This window comes from Kogia breviceps, chromosome 19 (genome assembly GCF_026419965.1).
Source record: "Kogia breviceps isolate mKogBre1 chromosome 19, mKogBre1 haplotype 1, whole genome shotgun sequence".
Lineage (NCBI taxonomy): Eukaryota > Metazoa > Chordata > Mammalia > Artiodactyla > Physeteridae > Kogia > Kogia breviceps.
The window spans coordinates 12,716,768-12,741,004 of NC_081328.1; the positions used below are offsets into that span (position 1 = coordinate 12,716,768).

Sequence of the window (24,237 nt, forward strand, 5' to 3'; positions counted from 1 at the left end):
GGTTACCTGGGACAACAAGCATTTCCTCCGTCCCTCAGCCCCTCCTCTTCCTGCCCCAACCCTGCTGGGCCAAGAGGCCTCCCAATCAGACCTGGGCTGTTCCAGCTGTGTCCTGAGGCACTGGACCAGACATATCCCCCGGGGCTGGAGTTGAAGCTGAACCAAGCGGCCATCCCAGCGTGAGACTAGATTCCTGGTTCCGGGAGCAGCCAGAACCAGCGGGCGGGCAGGCAGACGGGCTTTTGCTAAGAAGCCCCAGTGCTCAGCACGCTGGCTATCCACAGACGGAATGGCCCTGCAAGTGGAGCTGATACCCACCGGGGAGATCATCCGTGTGGTTCATCCCCACAGGCCCTGCAAGCTTGTAAGCTGGGATGCTCTGGGCTGGGAGGAAGGGTGGCAGTGTCTCGCCAGGGCCCAGCAGCTTCCTCTCAAGCAAACCCCTTGGGAAAGAGGCGAGCAGTGGGGAAGCATTCTGATCCTTGGTGGGACAGGAACAGACTGGACAAGAAGAGGTAAATGGAAGGAAGAGGGTAGGGTTTAAGCCCACCAGGAGCAGAGTGTTTCCAAGAGGGGATCTGGGTTTGAATTCCTTCTCCTCCAGCTCCCTGATCCTCAGTGGGCTGGCCTATGAACTGGGCTAACAACACCGAGGTGACAGGGCCGCTCTGAGATCTAAGGACCAGAGCATGCAAAGCTCCAGGTGCATATAGTACAGGCTCAGTTAATGCCGCTGCTTTCCCGTCTGGCCTGAAGAACAGACACTGGCCGGCTCAGAGCAGTAGCGTGGGTGGAGAAGGAGGGTGAATAGAGCGAGGCAGTCAGAAAAGGGGAAGAACTGACTTGGCCTGGCACGCAGGGCAGGGTCGGCGAGGCAGTCAGAAAAGGGGAAGAACTGACTTGGCCTGGCACGCAGGGCAGGGTCGGGTTTGCTCTGGTGATGCAAAGGCGCCCTAGGATGAGAAGGGAGAACCCCATAAGACACCCGCCGCCCAGCACTACAGCAAGTGGGCCCGGTCGTCAGCCGGAGGAGGGTGCGTGTGTGCGTGTGTGTGAATGACTGTGACGCGCCTCATCCCCAGGAGCTGGCTGCGGAGTGTGCTGGGCTGCACCAAGCCCCCAAGGACACGGATGCGGGCCGGGGCCGGGGCAGGCACCGGGGCGGCCGGGGCGGGGCCGGAGGGTGCGCGCGCGCGCCGGGGCCTGGGCCCTGACCGGGATGACGACAGGGAGCGGCCCGGCCCCGGGCGGGCCCTGGGCGGGGAGAGTGTGCCTGGGCCGCCGACTCCGGAGCCGGCCACGCCGCCTAGCTTGGCCCCCGCCCGCGCACCCGAGAAGCCAAGCCGGTGGGTACGCGGAACTCCGGGGAGGGCCGCAGCCGCGTGGCCCCGGGGGTGGGGTGGGGGCTCCGCTGGCGGGCGGGATGGAGGAGAGAGTAAGCGGCCGGGCGGCGAGCCAGGCCCGGAGCTACGGTTGGGGAGGCGGGGGTCGCCGGCCCAGGGATCGCTGGGGCCGAGGGTGGGCTCGGCCCGGCCCGTGCGGGGTCCCAGGACCCGGTGGCGCCGGGACTCGGCCTGTTGGCGACTTAGATTTCTTGCGGCTAACGTGAGGGCGGCGAGGAGCGGCTGGGGTCCCGTGACCCAGGCTCCCTGCGCGCCCTCTGGGGCCCTCCGGCTGCCGGCTCTGCCTCTGGGTTCCGGAGAAGCCGCCCGGGCCCCGCCCCTTCCCGTTCCCCGCCCCCCGGCCCAGCCGCGCCAGTGGCCCCTGCGTGTGAGTGCGGCGGCTGGGGGGCTCCGAGATGAATGAGAGAATGAATGGCTGGCCCACGGCCTATTCAACGCCCGGCACGCTCCGGCCTTCTGCTCGCACTGCCGGGCTCTGTGATTCATTCATTCACACAGGCGTCCACGAGGGGTTATTGAGCTCCCACTGTGTGCCGGCCTGGAGCGGGAGCAGTCTCCTGGGAGGGACTGACAAGGAAAGCTTCGATCAGAGCGGAATGAGATAAGGAGGGGGCTGTGTGTTGCGGGGAGTCAGGAAGGGGTTCTGGAGGAAGTGATACCTGAGCCGAATCTTCAAGGATGACTAAGAGTCAGTCAGGTGGGGAGGGGTTGGGGTGCGAGGGCCAAGGAAGCTGCAGGTGCAAAGGCTTGAAGCTTAGAGCCACGCGGCTGGTGGCAAAGGCGGAAGCAGCTCCTCCTGGCTGTGTGTGGTGGTGAGGGAGACATGGGGAGAGAAGGGACTGGAGACGGCTGCCCCTGTAGCCACACAGGAGCGCAGGAGCAGTGGGGTAAACTGAGGACACAGGGGGCTGCTGGAGTCCGCACACAGGGGCCTGGCAAGAAGCAGTGGGTGTGCTTGGCATATGGACAGGTGCCCTATAAACTTTCACTCTATTAACATGAGATGTTAGTTGATCGGATTTGCATTTGTAAATACCACAGGCGGCTGTGGGAAAATGGATTGGAGGGAGGAAGGCAGGGAGGCCAGTTTGGAGGCTGCTTGCTTGGTCTAGGGGCAGAGCAGTGATGCAGGAGCCAAGGGGAGGTTTTAGCAGGTAGTGACTCCTTGGTGTGAGGAGTGGAGCGAGGAGGGCGGGCCTTTTGATGCCAGGCGGTGGTGACTAGCTGGAGGTGCCTGCCTCCTCTCATCTTACAGGATACTGAACAAGGAGGATAGGTTAGGGGGCAAGGCGCTTTACTTCTGCTGGACCCCCAGGCAGAGGTGTCTGGCAGGCAAAAGGCCCAGGGTTCTGGAGCCAGAGTATACAGCCCTTGACTGGGGCCCAGTGAGATATCAGGTAGAACCCCTAAGTCCCCACCTTTTCTTTCCATTCCCCCTCGCAACTGTTCCCTTGAGTCTGGAACAGTCCTTGGTGGGGCAGCCTGGGCCCAGACCTAAGATACGTTTGATTAAAAAAGAGCTGAACACCTGTTCTGTGCCCAGCACGTGCTGTGGGTGAGATAGGCTATGGTTCTTTCCGCTGCCCCAACAGGCCATGAGGCTGCCTCAGTGGAAATCAGTTTCTAGCAGCAATCTGGGGGTCCTCAGAACACCCTCTCCAGACCCGCATAGCTCTGAGCTGGGGGGAACACCTGAGGCTGCCCACTGCCCTCCCACTCCTCCAGAGGGCAGGCTTGGGGGCACCTGGCCCATAATAGGTAATGGGAACTGGATGACCCAGGTCTGCTGGGCCTGTGCCACCTTTATGGGAAACACCTCCCCACGTGGGCGGAGACTCAGAGGCATCCTTGGGAAGTAAGTCCTGGGTCACTCAGGGGTCACAGCTGCACCCCAGCTTGCAGACAGCCCCTAGGTCCAGGGCCATGCTGGGGGCACAGGTCATGGCCCACTCCCTAGCTGCTATTCCTAAGGCCTACACGTCAATAGTCACACAATTCCGCCAAGGGTGGGTACTGGGCACTGCGGTCACGGGTTCGCTAAGGAAGGTCACGGCCTGGCAGGTAGCATGTTAACCCTGACAGAGAAGCTGGGAAATCCTCCAGCCGCTAGGCAGGCGTCTTTCCTTCAAGGCAGCCCTGCAGGAGTAGACAGTGGTAGACTTCCCGGTTCCAATCCCACCCCTCCTTTTACTAGTCCTGGGATCTTGAACACGTCATTCGCCTGCCCAGCCTCAGTTTCCCCGTCTGTAGAATGGGGGTAATAATACAGACCTCATGGCTCGGCTGAGGGCATTGAAAGGAGTACAGTACCAGAAGACAGCCCTCCAAACGCAGGAAGCGCCCGGCGCTGCAGCCTTGGCCGCGGTGTCTCTCACACGCTCTGTCCCCCGCCTCCCTACCCCCTCTCCCGGGCGGGCGCTTCCATCCAGTGAGGCGAGGCGGCCGGTGGCGGCTGTCAGGGACTGTGGTCGGGGAGCAGGCCCTCTGGCCCGCCTGGCAGCGGAGACGCCCCCTACTTCCGCCGCCGGGCGGTGGCTGTAAGGGAGTCAGCGGGCATCCGGGGAATGCGGCGGCGGGGCTCGGGCGGGGGTGGCCGGCCGAACCCCTCCGCACGCGGATTCCCCTCATTCCTGCCGCTTGACGCGGCGGCGGCCGGAGTGGGCACTGCGGCCGCGAGGCCCCGCCCCTCTGCCAGCTCCTCGCCTCGGGCCCGCGGGCGGCCGCCAGCAGAGCCAGCCTAGTCCTTGTACCGCCCCGGAGCCGTGCTCCTGGTGGGGACCAGATGGACCCCCTTCCTCCAGTCTTCCAAGGCCCTCCCCACTCCGGGTGAGCGGGAGGCTGAGTCCCCTCGCGGAGGGGGCCTCCTCAGCCCGAAGCTGGTGGTATTTAAGACCCCCGCCCCCTCCGCTCCCACCCATCTCCCAGCTGCGCGCGGTGGCACCCAGTCCCCTCGCGCCCTCCAGAGGGCCCCATCTCCCAGCTGGCGCCCCCGCCGCGGGGTCCCCAGGGCCGCGGCTCCGGCCCGGGCTGTTGTTCTCGAGGTAATGAGCCTTCCCCACGAGGCTACAGCCCGCACCTGCCGCAACCTCCCTCCCTCCCCGGGGAGCCCGGGTCCGAGAGAGGGGCACGCTGAGGCTTTGGGTCCCAGCCCTGCCCTTTTGCCCCCTAGGTCAAGTCAGCATCCGGCGATTGCGCCTCGGCTTCCTTATCTGTCAGGTGGGGCACAGGTAAAGTTCGAGAGCTATTTGTTAACTGGCAGGCAGACACACCTGAGGGGCTTTCCCCACTATATAAGACGTATGACCTGCCTGGCCCAGCACCTGGCTCTTAGTAGGTCTGCTCCAAGCGTGTGTGCAAAGAGTGTCTGGCCGAGAGAGAGGGAAGTGGTGTTTACTGAAGGCCTGGGAGGTGCCTTGGCGGCTTATCTTAGCCTTCTCAACCGCCATTTGAGACAGGTATTAGCCTCGTTTTAAGGTTGAAGGAGAGGCTCCCAGAAATTAACTGACCTGCTGGCAGTCATACAGCTTGTGAGAAGCAGCCCAGCCTTTTGGAAGAAGCACTAGCCATCAACACCCCCACCAGCGCTGGGATCTGAGATAGAGTTTGCCCCCCAGGCTGCTGCCCACCGAGAGCCCAGCGAGGGCGGGGCTGCTGGGGGCTGGTTTGGGTAGAGGGAGGATGTCCTGGGCAGAAAGTATGGAGGGATCCAGAGGGACAAGAGAGGGAGACCCTCTCCAGAGAAAGGAGAGAGGTGAAGAGCCCCTGGGCACAGGGGCTAAGGACTGTCCTCAATAGGGGAGAAAGGTATTGCCCCAAATGCTGGAAGTCGGACGTGGATTCCCCAGATGGAAAGCTGAGCCCTCCATGGAGGCCGGGCACGCACCGCGTTCCTCAAAGGTGCTCTGGCTGTCTTCGTCCCTGGGGTAGGCGCTCTGTGCTGACGCGGGAAACTAAAGAGATTTTCTAGAGACTTAAAGACATGGGATCCACCCTCCAGAGAGTGTACGGGGGTGGACAGTGTCCCGCACGGAGGCTCCGCCCGCCTGGGCGCGCCGGCCGTATTTGGACATTTCGTTCTATTTTTAACTTTCCCGGGACTCGAGGTTGGAGTTGCGGGGGGGGGAGGGAAATCCTGCTTCCTCCGGGACCCACGGGCCTCTGCTTAGTGAGTCCCGCGCCTGGCCTAGTGCGTAGTGTAGACACAAGCCCGGAAGTGAGTTCCGGGTCAGTGTAGACGCGGCGGCCGCGCGGGTTCCGGGCCCCACCCTGGAACCAACGAAGTCCCTCCTGGAAAACCTGACTCAGGCGGAGCCCCTGCCCGGCGGGGAGCTCCGCCCCAGCCCCCGCCCCCACCCTTGTACCCACCCACGCCGCGAGATCCCCCTTAGTTCCTGCCCTACCCCTACCAGCTGGGGAGGGACCCCCGAGTCTAAGCACCGAAGGAGGCGCGGTCGCCCGGGGAGTCCCGCGCCTCCGAGGCTCACGGAGGGGGCGGAACGGGGGGCGGGTCGGCCCCTCCCTCGTGACGCCGCCGCCGCCGCCGCCGCCGAGCCCCGAGGCGAGAGCACGGGCAGCGGAGCAGGGCGCCAGGCCGACCGGGCAGGATGCGCTACCGAGCGTCGGTGAGCGGGGCTGGCGAGCAGGGCGGGGGTCCCGGGTGTCCCTCCAGGCCTCGCGGCGCCGCCTCGGCCCCGCCAGGAAGCGGGCGCGGCCCAGGAATTTCGGGTGGAAAAACGTCCCGGAAAGTTGCAGGGGGGAGGAGGCCGAGACAGGGAGGGCCGTGAGGCTCTCGGACCCTGGCCGGGCGAATAGCTCCCAGGGAGGTCTGAGAGTGCCGAGGCCCGTCACCCAGAGGGCAAGGGGGCTGGAGCTCGGGCCAGATTTGGCAGCAGCTTCAGGACAGTTTTGGAGGGGGGAGGGGGCAGTGAGGGACAGGCCTAGGAGAGGCAGGCCCCTGGCCAGACCCTGAGGGGTTCCCGGGCCAGAGATCTGGGTGGTCTGCGGTTAGAGGAGGCCTAGTGGCCTCTTGGGGATCTACACCCCCCTCCCACCACAGCGGCCACCTTGCTCTTCTCTGACCCTTGACATTCTTGGTGTCAATTTCCTAGAGCCCTCAGACCCTTTTGAAGAGTGTGCTCTGGGGTGAGGGCCTTGTTGAGCCAGTACTTCTCCCCACCCTCCTCTGATGGGGTCCGGAGGGAGCTGGGTTTTCCGCGGTAAAATCCCCACTCCCTTGAGGCTTTTCAGGGCTCTCAGGGGAGGAGGGTGTCTGGGGGAACCTCGCAGCTGGAGGGGAGGGCGTGGTTCAGCTGTGGGAGGGAGGGCCCCCCTTCTGGGGTGGGTGTTGAGCCGAGCTGGGATGGGAGGTCCCCTGGGGGAATCCCTCTCCTGTGGCCTGGGGTGGCCTCTTGCTAGGTCCCTAGACACTCTCCTCCTGGAGACTTTGGGAGTGGGTGTGGGAGAGATGGCCCCACCCTGCCTGTAGAACTCACTTTGAGCTATTTGTCCTACAAAGCACCTGTCACACGTGGCCCAGAGCTAAGGGACTTGAGGTCACCTGGTCTATCTCAACTCCTCCTTCTTGAGAAGGAGCCCAGAGAGAGGAGGGGTTTTGTCCAAGGTCAACAGAGCATTCTTTCTCTTATTCTCATGACCCCCCCTTCTCTGCGCAAAACCAGCGTCTCCCTGGATTCAGTGGCCTTGCCCCCGTGTCCTCTGGGTGCTCTGTGCTCCAGTGTCCTGTGTTCAGGTCCCATGTGGTCTTTGTTGTGGGACCCACGTCCTCAGCGTTCCATGCACCAGCTTCCTGCCATCGAAGCCCACTGTACCCAGCCTGGTACACCCGTCTCCTGGGTGTTCCCTGCGTCGTGTGTCCAGGCCCCCTGTGTCCACATGCCCCTGGTTGTCCTCTCAGTCCCGCAGGCTATGCTGGAGGGGATAAGTGGCCTTCCCTTACCCTGCTGCCGCTGACCCTCTCCCGTGGCCCCTCCTTCCAGGCCCTGGGCAGTGACGGGGTGCGGGTGACCATGGAGAGTGCACTGACCGCCCGTGACCGGGTCGGGGTACAGGATTTCGTGCTGCTGGAGAACTTCACCAGCGAGGCAGCCTTCATCGAGAACCTGCGGCGACGCTTCCGGGAGAACCTCATCTACGTGAGGCCCGAGTGGGAAGATGCAGGGGGTGCTGGGTGCACAGATGCGGGCTGTGTGGGAAAGAGGCTCAGAGGCCTCTGGGAGAAACTTCTGACCTCCTCCCCTGACCCCCAGACCTACATTGGCCCTGTGCTGGTCTCTGTCAACCCCTACCGGGACCTGCAGATCTACAGCCGGCAGCACATGGAGCGTTACCGGGGCGTCAGCTTCTATGAGGTGCCACCCCACCTGTGAGTGATCCCCCCCCTCCTATGAGTGACCCCCTCATCTCTACCTGAGATGACTCCACCCGACCTCCCACTTGGAATGAATCACAATTCACATCTGTGAGGAATGCCCAGTGCCCACCCAAGGTGAATCTCTCTACTCCATCTGGGCAGGACCCCGCCAGCCTCCACCCCAACTCACACCCATGACTTATTCCCCCAGCTCTACCTGAACATGGCCCTCCAACCTCAGTGATCCTCTGACCCCCACCTCTGAGGGTACCTCCCAGCCCTACCTATGAGTGACCTCAACCTTCACCTGCATGAGCTCCAATGCCCCCACCCATGAGTGATCCCCTCAATCCGCCATCTGAATATGACTCCCATCCTCAGCTGGGAAGGATCTCCCTTGACCCGCACCTTGGAGGGTTCCCCCATCCTCAAGGGTACACCCCCTTGTGAACCCCACCAGACATGGGAGTGCCCACCCCCAGTCCTACCTGTGGGACTCCCACCCCCTGCAGCCACTTGACCTCTGGCCCCCTAAGCTCCTGAGGGCCCTCTGCCCTAGGTTCGCGGTGGCTGACACTGCGTACCGGGCACTGCGCACGGAGCGCCGGGACCAGGCAGTGATGATCTCTGGGGAAAGCGGGGCAGGCAAGACAGAGGCCACCAAGCGGCTGCTGCAGTTCTATGCTGAGACCTGCCCAGCCCCCGAGCGGGGCGGTGCTGTGCGTGACAGGCTGCTGCAGAGCAACCCCGTGCTGGAGGTGAGGGGACAGCAGCATCTGGGGGGCGGGAGGGGCAGAGAGAGACTGCCAGGCACGCCTCACACCCCTGTCCTCTCCTAGGCCTTCGGAAATGCCAAGACCCTCCGGAATGATAACTCCAGCAGGTTCGGGAAGTACATGGATGTGCAGTTTGACTTCAAGGTACCTGTGGGTGGGGCGGGGCAGGGCAGGGGGAGTGGGATTCCCATTCAGCAGGCGCCCACTGGCCAGGTCTTTATTTATTGAGCACCTACTGTGTGCCAGGCGCTGTTCCAGGTGCTGGTGGTACAGCAGTGAAACAAAACAGACAGAAATCCTGCCTCCAGGGAGATAGACAGTAAACAGAAAAATATAGACAGTAAACAGAAAAATGTAATTTAGTGTCACGGCAAAAAATAAAATGAGGCAAGGGGCGGGAGCAGTTGCCTGAGAAGGTGGCATTTGGTAAAAGCTTGATGGAGACAGAGGAATGAGCTGTGCAGGTACCTAGGAGAGTCTGGGCAGAGGGCACCACCAGTGCAGAGGCTCTGATGGGGAAAGTGCTTGATGTGTTCATGAACAGCAAGGAGGCCAGAGTGGCTGGAGAAGAGAGCAAGGGGCCAAGGAATAGAAGAGGAGGCTAGATGCTGTGGGTCCTTTTGGGTCTTTGTAAGAACTTTTTTTAAAGCTCTGAGTGGAAGGGAGGCTAGAGAGTTGGGGTTTTTTTTGTTTTTTGGGTTTTTTTGGCCGTGCCCATGTGGCTTCTGGGATCTTAGTTCCCTGACCAGGGATCGAACCTGTGTCCCCTGCAGTGGAAGCGCAGAGTCCTAACCACTGGACCGTCAGGGAAGTCCCGAAAGTTTGAAACAGAAGTGGGTTATGACCTCACTTTCCTCTTAAAATGATCACTCTGGCTGCTTTGTTGAGAATAGATGATAGAGAACCAGGCCAAGCAAGGAAGCCAGTTAGGAAGCTGATGATTATTAAATCTAGATGACAGATGATGGAGGCTGGGCCCAGTGCGGTGGCAGCGGTTGGATTCTGGAGGTTCTGAAGGTTAAGGCAGCAGGATTGGCTGTCCGATTGGATGTGAGGTGTGAGACAAAGAGGCTTCCAGGACTGCAAACTGCTTGGCCTGAACACCTAGAAGGTTGACCAAGATGGGAAGAGGGGAGCTGGTTTGAGGAGGGGAGATGAGGAGTTCAGTTTCAGGCCTGCTGAGACTGAGATGCCTGCCAGACATCCAAGTGGGGCCGCCAGGTAGATAGGGCTGAGCGTCCTCATTTCTCAGCGGAGGAAACAGGCCAGAGGGGGCGGCTTGCCTGAGCCATTGGCAGAGCTGGAATTCAGAGGGCAGCGGAGGAAGGGGAAGATGGGCTCTGTCTCCAGTCCCCCTGAGCAGTCACTACATCCTGCCCTGCCCACAGGGCGCCCCTGTGGGTGGCCACATCCTCAGTTACCTCCTGGAGAAGTCCCGGGTGGTGCACCAGAATCACGGGGAGAGGAACTTCCACATCTTCTACCAGCTGCTGGAGGGGGGCGAGGAGGAGACACTGCGCAGGCTGGGCCTGGAACGGAACCCCCAGAGCTACCTGTACCTGGTGAAGGTGAGTAGGGGCCAGGAAGGGCGGGTGCCACCCAGGGAACCCAGTGCCACGGCTAGAACCCAGCTCTGCCCATCCTCCAGGGCCAGTGTGCCAAAGTCTCCTCCATCAACGACAAGAATGATTGGAAGGTTGTCAGGAAGGCTCTGACGGTCATCGACTTCACCGAGGATGAGGTGGAGGTGAGGCCTCTGCTGGGACCCTCCCTTTCCTCCTGTCATACCCTGAAAACCTCCGTCTACCTTTACACCTCGTTTCCACTCTAGCCGCCTTTTCCTCTCAAATTTCCTTTACCACCTCTCCTGCCTCCTTTTTAAAATGTATTTATTTTATCTTTGGCTGCATTGGGTCTTCGTTGCTGCCCACGGGCTTTTCTCTAGTTTTGGCGAACGGGGGCCACTCTTCATTGCGGTGCGCAGGCTTCTCATTGCTTTGGCTTCTCGTGTTGCAGAGCACAGGCTCTAGGCATGCGGGCTTCAGTAGCTGTGACTCGTGGGCTCAGTAGTTGTGGCTCGCGGGCTCTAGAGCGCAGGCTCAGTAGTTGTGGTGCACGGGCTTAGCTGCTCTGCGGCATGTGGGATCTTCCTGAACCCGTGTCCCCTGCATCGGCCGGCGGACTCGCAACCACCGCGCCACGAGGGAAGCCCCTCTCCCGGCTCCTTCTGACCATCCACTGTGTGCCCCTGTGAGGCTCTCAGCCCCTCCTGTTACCCCCACCCACTCCTCCCTGTCCCCCCAGGACCTGCTGAGCATCGTGGCCAGTGTCCTGCATCTGGGCAACATCCACTTTGCTGCCGATGAGGAGAGCAACGCCCAGGTCACCACCGAGAACCAGCTCAAGTATCTGACCCGGGTGAGTGGGGCAGGCAGAGGGCGAGGGCAGGGCAGCTGGGGTGGGGGGAGTGCTCCCTCACCAGGCCCACCCATTCCCTTGGCAGCTCCTTGGTGTGGAAGGCTCAACGTTGCGGGAAGCCCTGACGCACAGGAAGATCATCGCCAAGGGCGAAGAGGTGAGGCCCAGCCTTTGCTTCAGGAGCTAGTGGGGGCGGGAGCAGGTATTGTACGGCAGCCCTCCTCCCATCATCCCCCTTCCTCTGGTCTGCTCAGCTGGTCTTCTTAGCCATGCTGGAAGGACACAAGGCGGGTGGCTCAGGGAGGCTCAGGGAGCTGGCCAAGGCCACACAGCAAGAGGGTGAGGCTGGAAGGAAGACTCACCTCCAGGAACGAGGCCTCTTTTTTTTTTTCCAGGAATGAGGTCTCTTGTCTTATACCACCTTCCCTCTGGTGGGGCCACTGTGTCCTGCCCTGGTGCCCCCCAACCCCAGACTCATTGGGGGCAGGGAGGGCAGAGTGGTCAGTTTCCTGAGTGCGAAGGGGCCGGGGGTGGGAAGAGGCTGCATTCATTTCCCCATCTCACTCTCCATCCCCAGCTCCTGAGCCCGCTAAACCTAGAACAGGCCGCGTACGCGCGAGACGCCCTCGCCAAGGCCGTGTACAGTCGCACCTTTACCTGGCTGGTCGCGAAGATCAACAGGTCGCTGGCCTCCAAGGTGAGGGCTTGGCCCCTGCTGCTCCCAAGGTGGCAGGGAGGGCAGACCAGGGAGGCCTGGGGCTGGGAGCTGGTGAACGTTGGGACCCATGCTCTCGGTCAACCGGCCCTAGGATGCTGAGAGCCCCAGCTGGCGGAGCACCACAGTCCTCGGGCTCCTGGACATTTATGGCTTCGAAGTGTTTCAGAACAACAGGTCAGCGCCCCACTGTCCCCTTCCTGTCTCTCCTCCCATCTCCCCTGTCCTGGTGCCTCTCCTCTTCCCCGGCCTCTCACATCCCTGCCAGTGTCTTTCCAGCCACCTGGGTCCTGCTCTGTGTTTCTTCCCTTAGAGCTGTGGGGCCTCATCTCACCCCTCCTCCGCTCCTGGTCCCGTGTCCCCTGGAATTACTGAGGTCTCCTCTGTTTCCCTCATAGCTTTGAGCAGTTCTGCATCAACTACTGCAATGAGAAGCTGCAGCAGCTCTTCATTGAGCTCACCCTCAAGTCGGAACAGGAGGAGTATGAGGCAGAGGGCATCGCGGTGAGTGCAAGCCTGCGGGCACCCCCACGTGCCATGGAAGCCCGGGCGCCGGTCTCCCCAGGAGAGGTGCCAGGACCCCATGATGATGCCTTCCTCCCCTCTTGCCCCTCAGTGGGAGCCTGTCCAGTATTTCAACAACAAGATCATCTGTGACCTGGTGGAGGAGAAGTTCAAGGGCATCATCTCCATTTTGGTGAGCCGTCTGCTCCTCCAAGGCCCCGTGTTGGGGGCTGGGTGGGATGACATCACCCCTTTCCCCTTGTTCCCTGGGCCTGTCCGCAGAGAGCCAGAGTTTGAGCAGGGACAGGACAGGGCTGTCTATGGAGGGTGAGGTGAGGTGCTGGCCAGGTCTGGGAGGCTCCCTGTGATCTGCCCCTTTCCTCTGTGTCTCCGCCTCCCATGGGGACCCCTGAGTCCCTGTGCTCTCCAGTCCCTCCCCCACACGTCCTTCACCCTCTGCCACACCCCCCAGGATGAGGAGTGTCTGCGCCCCGGGGAGGCCACGGACCTGACCTTCCTGGAGAAGCTGGAGGACACCGTCAAGCACCATCCACACTTCCTGACGTGAGTGGGCTTGTGGGGCTCTCCTGGGGCAGAGCCTGTGGAAGCCTGCAGGCCCCCCTAATCATTGAACACCAGGCACAAGGGGATGACCAGAGGAGGCACTAAGTGAAGGACAGGCACACAGAGCCGCGGCTCCTACTGCGTCCACAGAGTCACAGGCGAGGAGCACAGCTTCCTCCTTGTCCTTTTGAGAATGAAACTGCCTAAGATTTTCCTAGCTTCCTTATTTGGAAATTCCTTTATATTTAAGGAATCCCCTAAAGCGGGGTGAGGGGAGAAAAGAAAGAAGCCTCTCTGTTCCAGCTCTGCCCTGTGTATTTTGAGTACATCACCTCCTCTAATCTGAAGTAACCCCTAGAGGAGGTTTTACAGAGGTTCAAAGAGGTGAAGCCATTTGCCTGAGGTTATCTCACATCTAGTTAAGTCCAGAGCTGGGACTCAGGCCCAGGGCTGCAGATTAGTTCCCCGACTAGGAATCAAACCTGGGCCCCGGCAGTGAAAGTGCCAAGTCCTAACCACTGGACCGCCAGGGAATTCCTGAGCAATTTTTGCTTAAGAGAATATTAAAAACCTTTCTCTGGAGTGAGCAAGCAAGGGAACCTGTTGTTTGTTCTCGCTCCCCCCACCTGCTGTAGCAGGGGCCCCAATAAAGCCTTGCCTGAAAAAAAAGAAAAAAAAACCTTTTTTTGGCTGTAAAAATAATATCCCTCATCAGAGCAAAGTTGGAACGTGTGCAAAAGCCACTTGTAATCCTGTCACTTAGAGGTCACCACTGTTAATAATTCGAAACATTTTCTTCCTGCCTTTTTCTATACATTTTTTTTTTCGTAGTTGAGAGCTTATTGTGTGTAAGGTTCAGGATGATGTTATATCCTGAGTATCTTCCTGTATCATCAAACAGAAAAATTTCCTCAAAACAATTCCTCCAGCGGCTCTAAAGCAGATACTCTACTGCTCTCACCCAGCCTCTAGGGGCCCCGTCCAGCCTCCAGGTTTCTGCTGGGAAAACAGGGCTGCCGCAAATATCTATCTCTGTGCCTTAAATCTCTGCCTGGTCTCTCTGGTTAGTTGCTTGGAATTGTTCTTAAAAGTAGGAAACGGAGGCTTCCCTGGTGGCGCAGTGGTTGAGAGTCTGCCTGCCGATGCAGGGGACACGGGTTCGTGCCCCGGTCCGGGAAGATCCCACGTGCCGCGGAGCGGCTGGGCCCGTGAGCCATGGCCGCTGAGCCTGCGTGTCCAGAGCCTGTGCTCCACAACGGGAGAGGCCACAACAGTGAGAGGCCCGCGTACCGCAAAAAAAAAAAAAAAAAAAAAGTAGAAAACGGGCTAAAGGGTATAAACATGCTTAAGACATAAGTAGTCTCTTGGGGCAGATTCCAGTCTTAAAATGTAGTGGGCAGCACTCAGCCCTCTGAGCAGAACCATGTAACAGCCAAAAGCAACACCAAGTAGCCCTCCACCCAGCATGCCCTGGCGGTGCAGAGGCCAAGGTCCCCATCCTGGTGCTCTGTGACCCAGGACAAAGCCATCTACTCCTCTGAGCCTCTGTGGTGGCCTCTGTGCAGGGAGGTGGCCCTGCCCTGCCAGCTTTTAACTGGATGCCTGGTTCCTCTCTTGAAGTCTCTTCAGCAGGCAGGGTGTATGGCTCAGGCCAGCAATCTGCAGCTTCCTCTCCCTGTCACCCCCAGGCACAAGCTGGCTGACCAGCGGACCAGGAAATCTCTGGGCCGCGGGGAGTTCCGCCTGCTGCACTATGCTGGGGAGGTGACCTACAACGTGACCGGTGAGGATCCTGGGGCTGGGTCCGCACAGTGGGCGGGGAGAGGGGCTCTCCCTCCCCTCACCTCTGCTCTCTCCTTCCAGGGTTTCTGGATAAAAACAATGACCTTCTCTTCCGGAACCTGAAGGAGGTGAGGAGGACCAGGGGGAGGGCTCGTGGTCTGGGCTCTGTACGACCTCTGCCCCAGGAATCTGACAGGCCTTACCCTGTGCTCCCACCATGACACCCTGCTCTGCCCTCACAGACCATGTGCAGCTCGGAAAATCCCATCATGAGCCAGTGCTTCGACCGGAGCGAGCTCAGTGACAAGAAGCGGCCAGAGACGGTGTGAAGGCTGTGGGACCCGAGGGGGTGTGTGTGTGCACGGGAGCGGGACCAGTGCCTGAGTTAGCTGCGAGTTAGCAGTATGTGTGTGAGTTCGTGTGTTCACTGGTGCCTGGCTATGCATCGGTGTGTGTCTGGGAGGCTGCCCGTGGGTGCATCTGTGCTTACTTCCATGTGTACCTGTGTGTACAGTGTCTCTAAGTGTGGATGCATGTGTGTACACCTGTGTCTGTGCGGGCGCTTGCGTGCATTCACCCCCACAGCAGACATTTGTAGTGGACATTGCTGGGCACTTTGGATACAAAAATGAATAGGTGCTCTCCTAGAAATGTGCACAGGGTGCTATGGAAACTTAGGGAGCAGCAAATTGCCTGAGGGAGTAGAAGAGGGAAGGTGGTCAGGGAGGGCTTCCTGGAGGAGGAAGCATCTGAGATAACTTGGAAATGAGTAGGTGCTTATCAGATAGACAGAGGGCCCCACACAGGTACACAGACCAAAAAAAACCCAGAAGGTGGACAGGAAAGTGACATTTTCGAGGAGAGAGACCGGGAAAGGCAGATATGGCCAGTGGTGCCAGATGCAGGGAGAGCTCCAGTGAGCTGTGGTCAGAGGTGTGGCTGCTGAGCTTGGCAGGAGGAGTGCCAGGGCAGTCCCAGGAAGAGCAAGGTCATGGAGAGGTAGAAGCCACAGTGCTGCAGGCCGAGACATGCAGGCAGGGAGGCCATGGAGGCAGCATGTTATCCAGAGTCTGACTCCCTGGGACCCTGCCCTCTGCTCCTCAACCCCGCCCCTTCCCTGAGCATTCTCATCCATGGCCTCATATCCCCCTCCTTGACCCTCGTGAGGACACACCCACTCGATCCAGGCCTCTCCAGCCAAGCCATAGATTCCACTGATCTCCAAGTGGCCTACAGGCACTCCAGCCCCCAGTAGTCTATAAAGGGCCCTTGACTATCCAGTGTCCCAGGCCTGCTCCTTGTTTCCCTAACTAAGGGCAGAGACCACCCTCCACCCAGTCCTGAAGGACAGAAACCTGGGCATCATCCCTGATTCTTCAGCCTCCCCCATTGCCCTCATCCTAACAACCGTTGGATCTTGCCGGTTTCTGCTGCCTGAATACCCTTGCCTCTGGGCCTCTCTGTAACCCTTACTCCAGTTCGGTTCTCTGAGCCGGCCACAGCCTCCTCTGTGGTCTCCTGGCTTCCCATCTGTCCTTACCAACCATCCTCCACCTGTCTGTTGTAGAGCTATTCCAAAAGGCAGATCTTTTCCTGTCATTCCCTCCCTCCAAATTCCTCTTTGGCTCCCTATTTCCCTCAGGATAGAACTTAATCTCCCTAATGTGGCTCTCGAGTCCTACCATGATACTGCCTCTCTAACACTGTCTTTTTTACTCCCTCTCTGGATCCTTAACACTGCTTGTTCCCTGTGTACACCAAGCCTTTGCTCACTCCGTTGCTCTGCCTGAATGCCATCCCTTCCTGCCTGCCTTCTGGCTGTCTCGTACTTATCCTTTAATTCTCAACTGAAGGGTTATTTTCAGAAGACCCTTCCTGATGCCCCCTATGCCACAGACTGAAATAGTTGCCTCTTCTTGATGCTTCCAGAACCCCCAGGCATATGCCCCTGGCATTAATGGGACCGCAATGGATTGCAAATCTTTGCTGAGGCATCTGCTTCTCCCACAGCCCTGAAGTCCTTGAAGGTGCTGCATTGCAGTGTACAGGGATAACGGTTGAACGCATAGGAATAGGATACATTGTTTAGGAATGCGGTCCTGAAATTCTAATATGAGAAAGAGTGGCTGCCAAAGGAAGACATAGGATTGAGGTTGCCAGGAGACATGAGCAGGATTTTTAAGACGGGAATGAGGTTCTTCAACTGAGGTCTCTAGCTTGGCCAGAGGGATGCAGGTGATGTAGTCTGGCCCCTTCCTCTGTTGTGAGGGAGGGGTGATGGGAGAAGAGGATCTGGAGATTTTGTTGACCTTCATGGGTTTATAGCCTCTGTCTCTAAACAAAGTATGGAAATAGTAGAGCTTTCATTTTGCTTTCGTTTTTGTTTTGTTTTGTTTTCTCCCCACTAAATAGAAATGAGGGTTCTTAGCCTGTTTCTGGCAATCTGTTAATTTATTAGGATAGTTGTCTTTCATTTGCTTTCCAATAGGCACAGTAAATTTTGTTGAAGAGCACATCTATATGCTACAACTTGATTACATCTTTTTTTCTGGCTTTTTTGCATTTTTTCTTCTACCAAGTTTCAGTTCCTGCATGTAGAATTAAATAAGAAACAAAACTTGTAAAGTTGTAACATTTCATATGGAAATGCTGCCCAGTCTTCAGGAGCTTCAGAATTCTGACCTTTGCCGATGCTGGAATAAAGTGTTGTAATTAAAAAAAAAAAAAAAAAAAAAGTAAGGGCCCACGCAAGGCAGGGGTAGTTGTGGGAACTGGTTCTGTTTTGCCCCAGGGAGGGGTCTCTGGCGGGGTTCAGAGCTCTGCCACAGGGAGCAGCATCTGCAGGGGTTAGCGGCCTCAGCCCGGCTCCAGCCAACCGTCCGTTCATCTTTGCTGCCCAGGTGGCCACCCAGTTCAAGATGAGCCTCCTGCAGCTGGTGGAGATCCTGAAGTCTAAGGAGCCTGCCTACGTCCGCTGCATCAAACCCAATGACGCCAAGCAGCCCAGTAAGCCCTCTGCCCCCTGGACCGGTGCAGGCTGTGCCTCCCCTGCAGAGGCAGCGGCCATCTGGCGGCAAAAGCCCTCTGACCACCTGGTTATCCCTCCCCCAGGCCGCTTTGACGAGGTGCTGATCCGGCACCAGGTGAAGTACCTGGGGCTGATGGAGAACCTGCGCGTGCGCAGAGCCGGCTTTGCCTATCGCCGCAAATACGAGGCTTTCCTGCAGAGGTGGGGGCGGGGCCTGGCTTAGCGCCAGGAGAAAGGGGTGGGAGGGTCGTCGGAGCCTCCTAGATCCCGGGAGGGAGGACAGCGATTCTCAGCCCCATTCAGGGATGGGGCTCTGAGCTGCTGTGGGATCCACGCCAGGGGCCCCTCCATGCTGCAGGCCTAATGTCAAGCTTGGCAGGGCAAAGAGCAGCCCTCCCCACCCCGCCAGGCCCTGCCCTCACAGAGCAGCTGCTCAGGGGTCCATGAAGCGTGCCATCCACATGCCTATCACCAGCGGAGACAGTAAAAGCCCATGAAAAGGACAGAGTTTCCAATCAGCTCAGAAATGATAGAGCAGCTTCGGGGTTATCCTGAGTTAGGGGCCTGGGGAGTCAATCAGATGTGAATTCTCTCTCTACCACTTTCTAGCCCCATGACCTTCAGCAGATGAGAAACGTCAGTTTCCTCATCGTTAAAGTGGGGATAGTAACAGAGCGATCTCTCAGGCTTTCTGTGAGCTGTGAGTCAGTGGGAGCACCGAGCAGATGCCCAGGAAAGCTGGTTTGGGCCCCCAGCGAAGGATGCGGCAGGGGTGGGGGCTGAGTGCATTTCTGCCCCTCCTGTCCCCAGGTACAAGTCACTGTGCCCAGAGACATGGCCCATATGGGCAGGACGGCCCCAGGATGGCGTGGCTGTGCTGGTCAGGCACCTCGGCTACAAGCCGGAAGAGTACAAGATGGGCAGGTGAGTGGCTCCCACGCCTGGTGTTTAGGGGGCACGGGGGTGGCAACCAGGGGCTGATCCGTGCTGCCTTCACAGGACCAAGATCTTCATCCGCTTCCCCAAGACCCTGTTTGCCACAGAGGATGCCTTGGAGGTCCGGCGGCAGAGCCTGGGTGAGAGAGGGGCCCCACCCTTCCTATCCCAGTGGAGTCCATTCTGGGGAGCAGGAAAGAAATCACTGCATTTGGGCTCCTTCTCCAGGAAGTCCGCCACACCCACATTCAGCTGCCCTCCTCGTCACCAGCCCCAGCAACCCCTCGCCTGCCCTTGGCTACACACTCGGCATGTTCTCATGTTGCTTTGCTCGCTTCCTTGCTCTTTCATTTACTCTCCCTTCACTTAATGCTCATTCAGCCTCTCCCCTCACTCATGCCACTCAGTGAGCTCTGACAGTGCCCGGCCCCCAGCCGGGTCCCTTGCACTCCGGCCAAGTGACTTTCTTTCCCAACTACAGCCACGAAGATCCAGGCCACCTGGAGGGGCTTTCACTGGCGGCAGAAATTCCTCCGGGTGAAGCGATCAGGTTTGGGGGGCCCGGGGGTCTTCAGGAGGGCAGGGGCTAGGGTAAGGGTGGGGAGGAGATAGAGGTCAGCCGTCTGGTCTCCGCAGCCATCTGCATCCAGTCGTGGTGGCGAGGAACCCTGGGCCGGAGGAAGGCAGCCAAGAGGAAGTGGGCAGCACAGACCATCCGGCGGTGAGCGCTGGACGCCATGGGGGGCAGGGGGCAGAGTGTGTGTGTGCGGGGGTCCGTTACCAGGCTGCTCACTTCCACCCACAGGCTCATCCGCGGCTTCATTCTGCGCCACGCACCCCGTTGCCCCGAGAATGCCTTCTTCCTGGATCACGTGCGCACCTCTTTCTTGCTCAACCTGCGGCGGCAGCTGCCCCGGAATATCCTGGACACTTCCTGGCCCACGCCGCCACCTGCTCTGCGTGAGGTCCGTGGGCCCTCCCTGCTGACTTGGCAACCACCAGCAACGCTCAGAGGAGGGACCTAGTAACCATGTGACCAGAGGAGCCATCAGGGAAGGGAAGGGAACTGGATCTGGGCTGCAGAGAACGAGTTCTTTTTTTAATATAAATTCATTCATTTTATTTATTTATTTTTGGCTGCGTTGGGTCTTCGTTGCTGTGCACGGGCTTTCTCTGGTTGCAGCGAGTGGGGGCTATTCTTCGTTGTGGTGCGGTGGCTTCTCTTGCTGCAGATCATGGGCTCTAGGCGTGCGGGCTTCAGTAGTTGTGGCTCGCGGGCTCTAGAGCGCAGGCTCAGTGGTTGTGGCGCGTGGGCTTAGTTGCTCCACGGCATGTGGGATCTTCCCGGACCAGGGTTCGAACCCGCGTCCCCTGCATTGGCAGACGTATTCTTAACCACTGCGCCACCTGGGAAGTCCCAAGAATGAGTTCTTTGCAATGAAACAACTCAGGAATGGAAGAGTGGTCCAGGTTGCGGGGTTGTCACTTAGGCCAAGGCCTGATGGTAGGCACATGCCTATTGTCTTCAGAGGGAAGGGAGCCAGGCTGCCTGGGTGCCCTGACCTCGCTCGTGCCCACAGGCCTCGGAGCTGCTGCGGGAGCTGTGCCGGAAGAACATGGTGTGGAAGTACTGCCGCAGCATCAGCCCTGAGTGGAAGCAGCAGGTATGGGGCTGGGAGGCAGACATTGAGGGACTAGCCAGGGGGCCACTCGAAGAGTGCTGGCCTGGAGGGCCTTCACCCCAATTTACCACGTGCCCTCAGATGGATCCCAGCCCATTTGACCTCATGTATGAAGCCGAGGCTGGAGTAGATTTTGCACGGCAGATAGGGTTTATCTTCTAGACCAGCTCCACTGGCCTGGTAGAGGCTGCCCAGAGCCCTGTGTTGAAAAGGCTGCAGCTTGAGTCTGATAGAATAGTTCCAGAGAGAGACATTGGTGGCTGACGTGCCTTGTATTTGCCAACTCAGTATAGGATGATGCTAAAGGACCCACACAGCAGAGTTAACCTGCAGTAGTGGGTTTTTAAAAAAATTTTTATTTTTTTGGCCACACCATGTGGCATGCAGGATCTTAGCTCCCTGACGAGGGATTCAACCTGTGCCCCCTGCAGTGGAAGCACAGAGTCTTAACCACTGCACTGCCAGGGAAATCCCAACCTGTAGTAGTTTTTTGAGTATTAGCAACCAGCCAGATCCCAGGCCGGAGCATTATCTCGGAGGCTCCAAGGCCTGCTATGATGGGGAATTATCCCCAAAGTGGGGCCTGAACCCTGACAGTACTGTCTTGTCATGGCCCTTCTGAGGAGCCCTGTGCCTTGGTCGGTGGGGATGGGGGTAAGGGAGAGAAGGGGCTAAAGGGGAGTGTTGGTGGCAGGGCTTAGCCTCTGGTGCTGGGGCCAGAGAGAGGGTGAGGGAGGCTGTCTCAGTTCCTGAGGCTGGGCCTGCCCCTGCTGTGATGGTTGCCGTCCCTCTGACAGCCCCCCTCCCTGCCCTTGTCTCCTCAGCTGCAGCAGAAAGCCGTGGCTAGTGAGATCTTCAAGGGCAAGAAGGACAATTACCCCCAGAGCGTCCCCAGGCTCTTCATCAGCACACGGCTTGGTGAGCCCCTGACTTTCCGGTGCGTAAGCCCTCCATCACCATCCTAGTCCCCTCTCTTCTCCTCTCACCTCCCCCTCTCCCATCTGGGTTGCAGGTGCAGATGAGATCAGCCCCAGAGTGCTGCAGACCCTGGGCTCTGAGCCCATCCAGGTGAGACCCTGCCTGCTGGCCGCCCTCAGTCCCAAACAGTTCTGCTGCCCGAGGACTGGGTGGGGGAGTCAGGGCCTGGGCAGAGGGTGAGGAGGCCCCTCAGCCACCCGCTGTCCCCAGTACGCCGTGCCCGTCGTGAAATATGACCGCAAGGGCTACAAGCCCCGCTCCCGGCAGCTGCTGCTGACGCCCAACGCTGTGGTCATCGTGGAGGATGCCAAAGTCAAGCAGAGGATTGAGTACGCCAACCTGACCGGTGAGCCGGAGTCCAGGGCTGGGTGGGGAGGGCCCCTGCTCTGACCCTTGATCCCTGACCTCTGCCCTTCCCCCTCAGGAATCTCCGTCAGCAGCCTGAGCGACAGCCTCTTTGTGCTTCACGTGCAGCGTGAGGACAATAAGCAGAAGGTGCCCCTCGAGGGACTGGGAGGCAGGGAGGGGGTGGCCTCTCTAGCCCTGGGCAGGGCCTGACACCTGACGCCATCTGGGCCCCCAGGGGGACGTGGTGCTGCAGAGTGACCATGTGATTGAGACACTGACCAAGACGGCCCTCAGCGCCGACCGTGTGAACAGCATCAACATCAACCAGGGCAGGTGAGGCGGGGAGGGGCGGGGAGGGGGCTGTGCGTGCGTGGGAGGGGGGCACGCCTCACGCACCGCCTGCCCTCCAGCATCACCTTCGCAGGGGGTCCCGGCAGGGATGGCATCATCGACTTCACGACCGGCTCGGAGCTGCTCATCACCAAAGCCAAGAACGGGCACCTGGCTGTGGTGAGTGGGGCCTGGCAGCAACACTGCCTCCTGCTGAGGGCCCTGAGGCCGGGGCAGAGCCTCTGGTGGCCAAGCCTTCCAACCTCAGCAGTGCCGGGCAGAGCCTGGGCACCTCGCCGTGGGTCCTTTGAGCTCCCACAGTGCAGAGGGTCATAAAGATGGCAGCATGGTGGGGGGGGTGCACCAAGGGGGTGAGGGTGTGCTGGGGGGCGGGAGGCCCGCTCTGGCCAGGGCAGTGGTTCCCGTGGGAATAGGGTTGGAGTCTCCAGCGCCGAGGCCTCTAGACCGCTCCCCCAGCTTGCCCCTGTGCGCTGTGACGTATCTAAGCTGTGAAGACAAGTGCTCGAAGCACCTCTGCTTCCTGCTCACCACCTGGGCTTCTCCCCCGTCCCACAGGTGGCCCCACGGCTGAACTCTCGGTGATAAAGGCGCCCACTGGCCCCCCCTCCCACCTCCCAGTGCTTTGCTCATCCCCTTCTCCCCTTCCCAGTTACCAAAGACTCGAGCTTCCAGACAGGGACCCAGGGACACCTTGAAGGCCACCAACAAACTCCTGCCTGCTGCTCACCCCGCTCTTGAGGGAGCAGCAGGGGCCAGGGAGCTGCCCCAGGAGTGGGCCAGGCCGGGCCACAGCAATAGGAAAGCCGGGGCCAGAGGCAGCCACGCCAGCCCCACTGCCAATGCCAAATATTTGAGAGAAGGGAACTTTTGCTGAGGTTTTCTCTGAGATTTTTTTGATGCTTTGTAGGAAACTATTTTTTAAAGAAGCCATCTTCCCACCCCCAAGACACACTGGATGTGTTTTCCCTGACTCCAGCAGGGCAGGGAATGGAGCTGAGAGGGTGGGCGGCCTGGGCCTTGGTGCCCTCTTCCCTGCCCAGGCCACCCTCTCCTCCTCATTTCCTTGGCACCTTGTCTGTCTGTCTGCCTGCCCACCTGTAGCCCACTCCAACATCCCCCTGGGGGCTGAGACCACCCTTGCCTGCCCCCTCCTTCCTGCCTTAAAAATGCCCTTCTAATATCATCCCAGCCTGAGGGCATCCTGGAATAGGGACAGGACCCCTAGGGCATAGAATTTGGATGACTGACTCTGAGAGATCACCTAGTCTCGTCTCCCGGTGTGACCAGCAAGAGACAGAGGCCCAGAGAGGGGAAGAGACTTGCCCAAGGTCATCCAGCAGGTTGGGGCAAAACCAGACTGCAGCCCTGTCCTCCGCACACCTCACTGCCTCTCCCAGGGACGGGGTCCCCATGAAACAGGCTCATGCCTTAAGGGGGCATGTGGCTTCCTGACCAGCAATCACCCTTGGGGGCCACCAGGTGGGAGGAGCACTCCTGCCTGAGTCCATGCCTTAGGATGACAAACACCCTGCCCATATACTTTGGCCCCAATTCAAGGACGTAGGGCCTTTACTGGCCCCTGACCCCCCTCCCTATCCTGGGAGCCTGGGGAAGGGGCCAGCCTTGGGAGGAGCTGCAGGGGCATCACCTCTTTCTGCTGCTTCTCCCCGTCCCCCACCACCTCCCCAGAGGGGCTGGGGGACTGCCCAGCTGCCTCTGCCCTCCTGGGGGGGGGGTGTCTCAGCCCACTGCTGACACTTCTGCAATCCAGAGAAACACTAAATAAAGCAATATGTGTTTGCCAACTTTGGTCTCCTTGTGAATGTTAGAAAAGGGAGGACTTCCCTGGTGGCGCAGTGGTTAAGAATCCGCCTGCCAGTGCAGGGGACACGGGTGTGATCCCTGGTCCGGGAAGATCCCACACGCCGTGGAGCAACTAAGCCCGTGAGCCACAACTACTGAGGCCACGTGCCTAGAGCCCGTGCTCCGCAACAAGAGGAGCCACTGCAATGAGAAGCCTGCGCACCACAGCGAAGAGCGGTCCCCACTCGCCACAACTAGAGAGAGCCCGCGCGCAGCAACGAAGACCCAACACGGCCCAAAATGTAAAAATTAATTTAAAAGAAACAAAAGGGAGAGGACCCCTAAAAGGCAACCAGGGGTCTTGTATTATAATTTTTGCTTTATGCCCAGAAGGAAGGAGGCTGGGCTCCCTCCCTAGGGGAAAGGGTAGGAGTGACCAGTAGCTACAACATGGCCTCCCTCTTTCGTTGACTGTCCATGGAAAGGCCACTCAGCCTGGCCCAGTGCTGTGGCGGAGGGCGGATCGTGCCGTGTGGTCCTCAGCCTGGCAGGCAGGCCTAGTGAGTGGAAACAGCCCAG

The 24,237-nt window shown here is 59.4% G+C and overlaps 1 protein-coding gene across 4 annotated transcripts; it reads left to right on the top strand.

Moving 5' to 3' along the window:
• The first annotated feature begins 95 nt into the window (after positions 1 to 95).
• On the top strand, positions 96 to 23,660 carry MYO1C (myosin IC). Of its 4 annotated transcripts, none has more exons than XM_059049031.2 (32): positions 96 to 364; positions 7,400 to 7,555; positions 7,670 to 7,785; positions 8,333 to 8,531; positions 8,613 to 8,693; positions 9,938 to 10,117; positions 10,198 to 10,296; positions 10,854 to 10,967; positions 11,053 to 11,124; positions 11,545 to 11,664; positions 11,777 to 11,859; positions 12,081 to 12,186; positions 12,299 to 12,379; positions 12,659 to 12,750; positions 14,439 to 14,533; positions 14,614 to 14,660; positions 14,775 to 14,855; positions 17,433 to 17,538; positions 17,644 to 17,761; positions 18,371 to 18,484; positions 18,560 to 18,636; positions 18,978 to 19,046; positions 19,133 to 19,217; positions 19,302 to 19,461; positions 20,077 to 20,160; positions 21,003 to 21,096; positions 21,191 to 21,246; positions 21,367 to 21,502; positions 21,581 to 21,651; positions 21,740 to 21,837; positions 21,915 to 22,014; positions 22,411 to 23,660. In XM_059049031.2, the coding sequence occupies exons 1-32, from the start codon at positions 290 to 292 to the stop codon at positions 22,435 to 22,437; spliced, it is 3,192 nt and encodes a 1,063-aa protein (XP_058905014.1). In that variant the 5' UTR covers positions 96 to 289; the 3' UTR covers positions 22,438 to 23,660. The 4 variants fall into 4 exon arrangements, with proteins under 4 accessions (XP_058905014.1, XP_066877516.1, XP_058905016.1 ...); XM_067021415.1 differs by lacking the exon at positions 96 to 364 and adding an exon at positions 945 to 1,034; XM_059049033.2 differs by lacking the exon at positions 96 to 364 and adding an exon at positions 1,188 to 1,346.
• Positions 23,661 to 24,237: the final 577 nt, after the last annotated feature.

Coding starts and splice junctions, on each gene's coding strand:
- MYO1C (XM_059049031.2), top strand. CDS start 290: ATGGCCCTGCAAGTGGAGCTGATACCCACCGGGGAGATCATCCGTGTG. Junction 19,047..19,132: donor CCTCCGGGTGAAGCGATCAG/GTTTGGGGGGCC, acceptor TGGTCTCCGCAG/CCATCTGCATCCAGTCGTGG. Junction 21,838..21,914: donor ATCAACATCAACCAGGGCAG/GTGAGGCGGGGA, acceptor CCTGCCCTCCAG/CATCACCTTCGCAGGGGGTC.